The sequence below is a fragment of the Galeopterus variegatus genome, unplaced genomic scaffold (assembly GCF_000696425.1).
Source record: "Galeopterus variegatus unplaced genomic scaffold, G_variegatus-3.0.2 Scaffold535, whole genome shotgun sequence".
Classification (NCBI taxonomy): domain Eukaryota; kingdom Metazoa; phylum Chordata; class Mammalia; order Dermoptera; family Cynocephalidae; genus Galeopterus; species Galeopterus variegatus.
This window is the reverse complement of record NW_007726646.1, coordinates 139936-142818: the sequence shown is the minus strand read 5'-3', so window position 1 is coordinate 142818 and position 2883 is coordinate 139936. Positions and strand designations below refer to the sequence as shown.

Here is a 2883-nt window from a genome sequence, read left to right as displayed (position 1 = left end):
GCAGACATCCCCAGCCCATCGGGAAAGGCGCTGCGCCTTTAAGAGCGCGCGGCCCCGCCCGCCCCTCCAGGCCGGATCCGAATTCCAGGGAGGCGGGGCGGAGACGGCGGGCGAGGAGGAGGCCGCTGCGGCGCGGGGACCGGGATCTGCTGCGGTTCGGGCGGCGCCTCCCTGCGGCGGGCCCGGCCCAGCTCCGGCCCCCGCCAGGGCGATGCTCCCCTGGGCCGCGGGATGAGCCAGGTGAGCGCGGGGACCCCCAGCACCCCCTCCTCAGCGCGCACCGATGGGGGCCGGGCGGCGGCGTCCGCGGCCTCTGTTCCCCTGGGCTGTGTGACCTTGCGCGGCCCCGCACCCTCTCTGGGCGAAGGTCCGGAGGACCTGCGGGGCCTGCAGAGGCCATTCCGAGTCCTGGCCCGCACGAACCGGCCTGGGGCTCTGGGGAGGCTTCTTGGAGGAGGTGGGGCCTGGCCCCTGACGGCCCGGCTTCGGGATCGCGCCAGAGATCAGAAACGTCGCGCCCCCCGGGTCGCCCTGGCTCCTCCACCCACCGCCCTGCGACCTTCTGCGAGCTCCTGTCCTTTCTGCGCCTCAGTTTCTTCATCCGTAAAATGGAGATGATATCACTGCACAGTCAGCCCTTAGCCACGATCGTTGCTGTTACCGATATTGTTACTACTATTATGTCGTCGTAATGGCATTGTCCTTAAGGAAGGCCAAGGGAGGAGCTGGGATCTTCCCTCAGGAAGATAACCCCTCCCTGAGGTTGGGACCTGGGTTCTGCTCCTATCCATTGGGGGTCCAGGCTGTTGGCTTCATCTTTCCAGGTATTGGCTCTTCAGGATGGACACCTCCCTGCTTGGGAGGGAGGCCTGGCCAACCCCCAGTACCCATCCCCAAAAGAGCCAAACAGCTCTTTTGGACACTAAGGTGTTTATAAAAACAAACGGCTCTTATGGACACTAAGGTGTTTATAAAAATTATCCCATCGAATCCTATGAAGCAGGTAATGTTACCATATCCACTTCTCAGATGAGGAAACTGAGACACAGAGATGTTTCTCACAGCTGGTGCTTTTTTAAAAAGATGACCAGTAAGGGGATCTTAACCCTTGACTTGGTGTTGTCAGCACCACGCTCTCCCAAGTGAGCCAACCCGCCATCCCTATATAGGGATCCAAACCCGTGGCCTTGGTGTTATCAGCACCACACTCTCCCAAGTGAGCCACGGGCCAGCCCCCGCTGCTGGTGCTTAAGCCAGGCATTTGGCCTGAGTGACAGGCTGGTGCAGGTGGTCAGCGGTTTAGTCTGTGTTGAACACTGGCTGGGTCCTCACAGCAATCCTGACCTGTTGTTCCTGCCCACAGTGACTCGGCTGGCCCGGGCATGGCAGACCCAGTGGCGGGCATCGCGGGCTCGGCAGCCAAGAGTGTGCGGCCATTCCGCTCAAGTGAGGCCTACGTGGAGGCCATGAAGGAGGACCTGGCCGAGTGGCTCAATGCCTTGTATGGTCTGGGTCTGCCCAGTGGTGGCGATGGCTTCCTGACAGGGCTGGCCACAGGCACCACCCTGTGCCAGCATGCCAATGCTGTCACTGAGGCCGCCCGCACTTTGGCTGCTGCCCGTCCAGCCCGAGGTGTGGCCTTCCAGGCACACAGTGTGGTGCCAGGCTCTTTCATGGCTCGCGACAACGTGGCCACCTTCATTGGCTGGTGCCGTACAGAGCTGGGTGTGCCCGAAGTGCTCATGTTTGAGACTGAGGACTTGGTGCTGCGCAAGAATGAGAAGAGCGTGGTGCTGTGCCTGCTGGAGGTGGCACGACGTGGGGCCCGCCTGGGCCTGCTCGCCCCCCGCCTGGTGCAGTTCGAACAGGAAATTGAGCGTGAGCTGCGTGCCGCCCCCACAGTCCCCAATGCCCCCGCTGCTGGGGAGGACGCCTCTGAAACCACTGCTGTACCAGGGGCTCCTACTCGTGGGCCCCGCATGACGCCCAGCGACCTGCGCAACCTCGATGAGCTGGTGAGTCCCCAACACGCACAATGGTGACCCCTGCTTGTGCACACCAGGCAGCAGAGCCAGTGCCCATGACACATTCCTGAACTTCCCGGGGTTCACCCTGGTATCTACAGGACAGCTGCCCCACGGAAAGGGTTCATATGTTGAGCACCAAGTGTATACTTGGCCCCAAGGAGATAGGTAGGCCCAGAGAGGGGAAGGTGCCAGGTGAGGTCACACCACCCAGCTGGGCTTGGGATAGAGCCCTGAATCCTGGCTCGGTCTCCCCTTTATGTGCTAACTAGTGCTGTACATTCCTCATCTGGGGGGGCAGACCGCATGGTTTGGGCACCTCCTCTATGCCCTCCCTGCATGTGGGTGCTAAACAGATGGAGCTGGAGGTTGAGTGTGTGCCAGATGCTTAGCTGAGATGAGTGAGGTGTGGAGAGCCCTGGGCAAAGTGCCTGGCACACAGTAGGTGCTGGGCCCTGCGCCCCACTAGGAAGTCTAGCCAGGAGTTGCTGCTGGTGGTGGGAATGGGAAGTCCTATTTAAAGCTGCAGGATTCTGAGCACAGGAGGTGCTGGACCATGCCCCCAGCTCCCTTGTCCCTTCTCAGGACCTAGCTGTCCCTGCCAGTCCTGAGGCTGGGCCAAGAGTATTCTTCTTATCAGGAGATTAGGACTATGATGTGCCTGCCCAGGAGGTGGGTAGTCTATGGTTGTGGGCAGAGGCTGGTGCCCCACCCCCGGCCTGGACCAGGGTCATTCAAGGCCCCACCTGCTCATTTCCTCTGGCGGCGCCGCTGCGGGCGGGGAGGCGGGCAGGGCCGCCCACAGAGCCAGCCTGGCAGCTCCAGCGGGGCCGGGGGGGGGGTATGGGCAGTTGGGGGC

General features: G+C 62.1%; 1 protein-coding gene across 1 annotated transcript in view; it reads left to right on the top strand.

Moving 5' to 3' along the window:
* Positions 1-1334: 1334 nt before the first annotated feature.
* GAS2L1 (growth arrest-specific 2 like 1) overlaps positions 1335-2883 on the top strand; it is a 4387-nt gene continuing 2838 nt past the window's right edge. Inside the window, exon 1 of the mRNA XM_008569819.1 lies at positions 1335-2015. Within this exon, the coding sequence (XP_008568041.1) occupies positions 1383-2015 (633 nt within the window). The 5' untranslated portion in view covers positions 1335-1382. The remainder of the gene's footprint in view (positions 2016-2883) is intronic.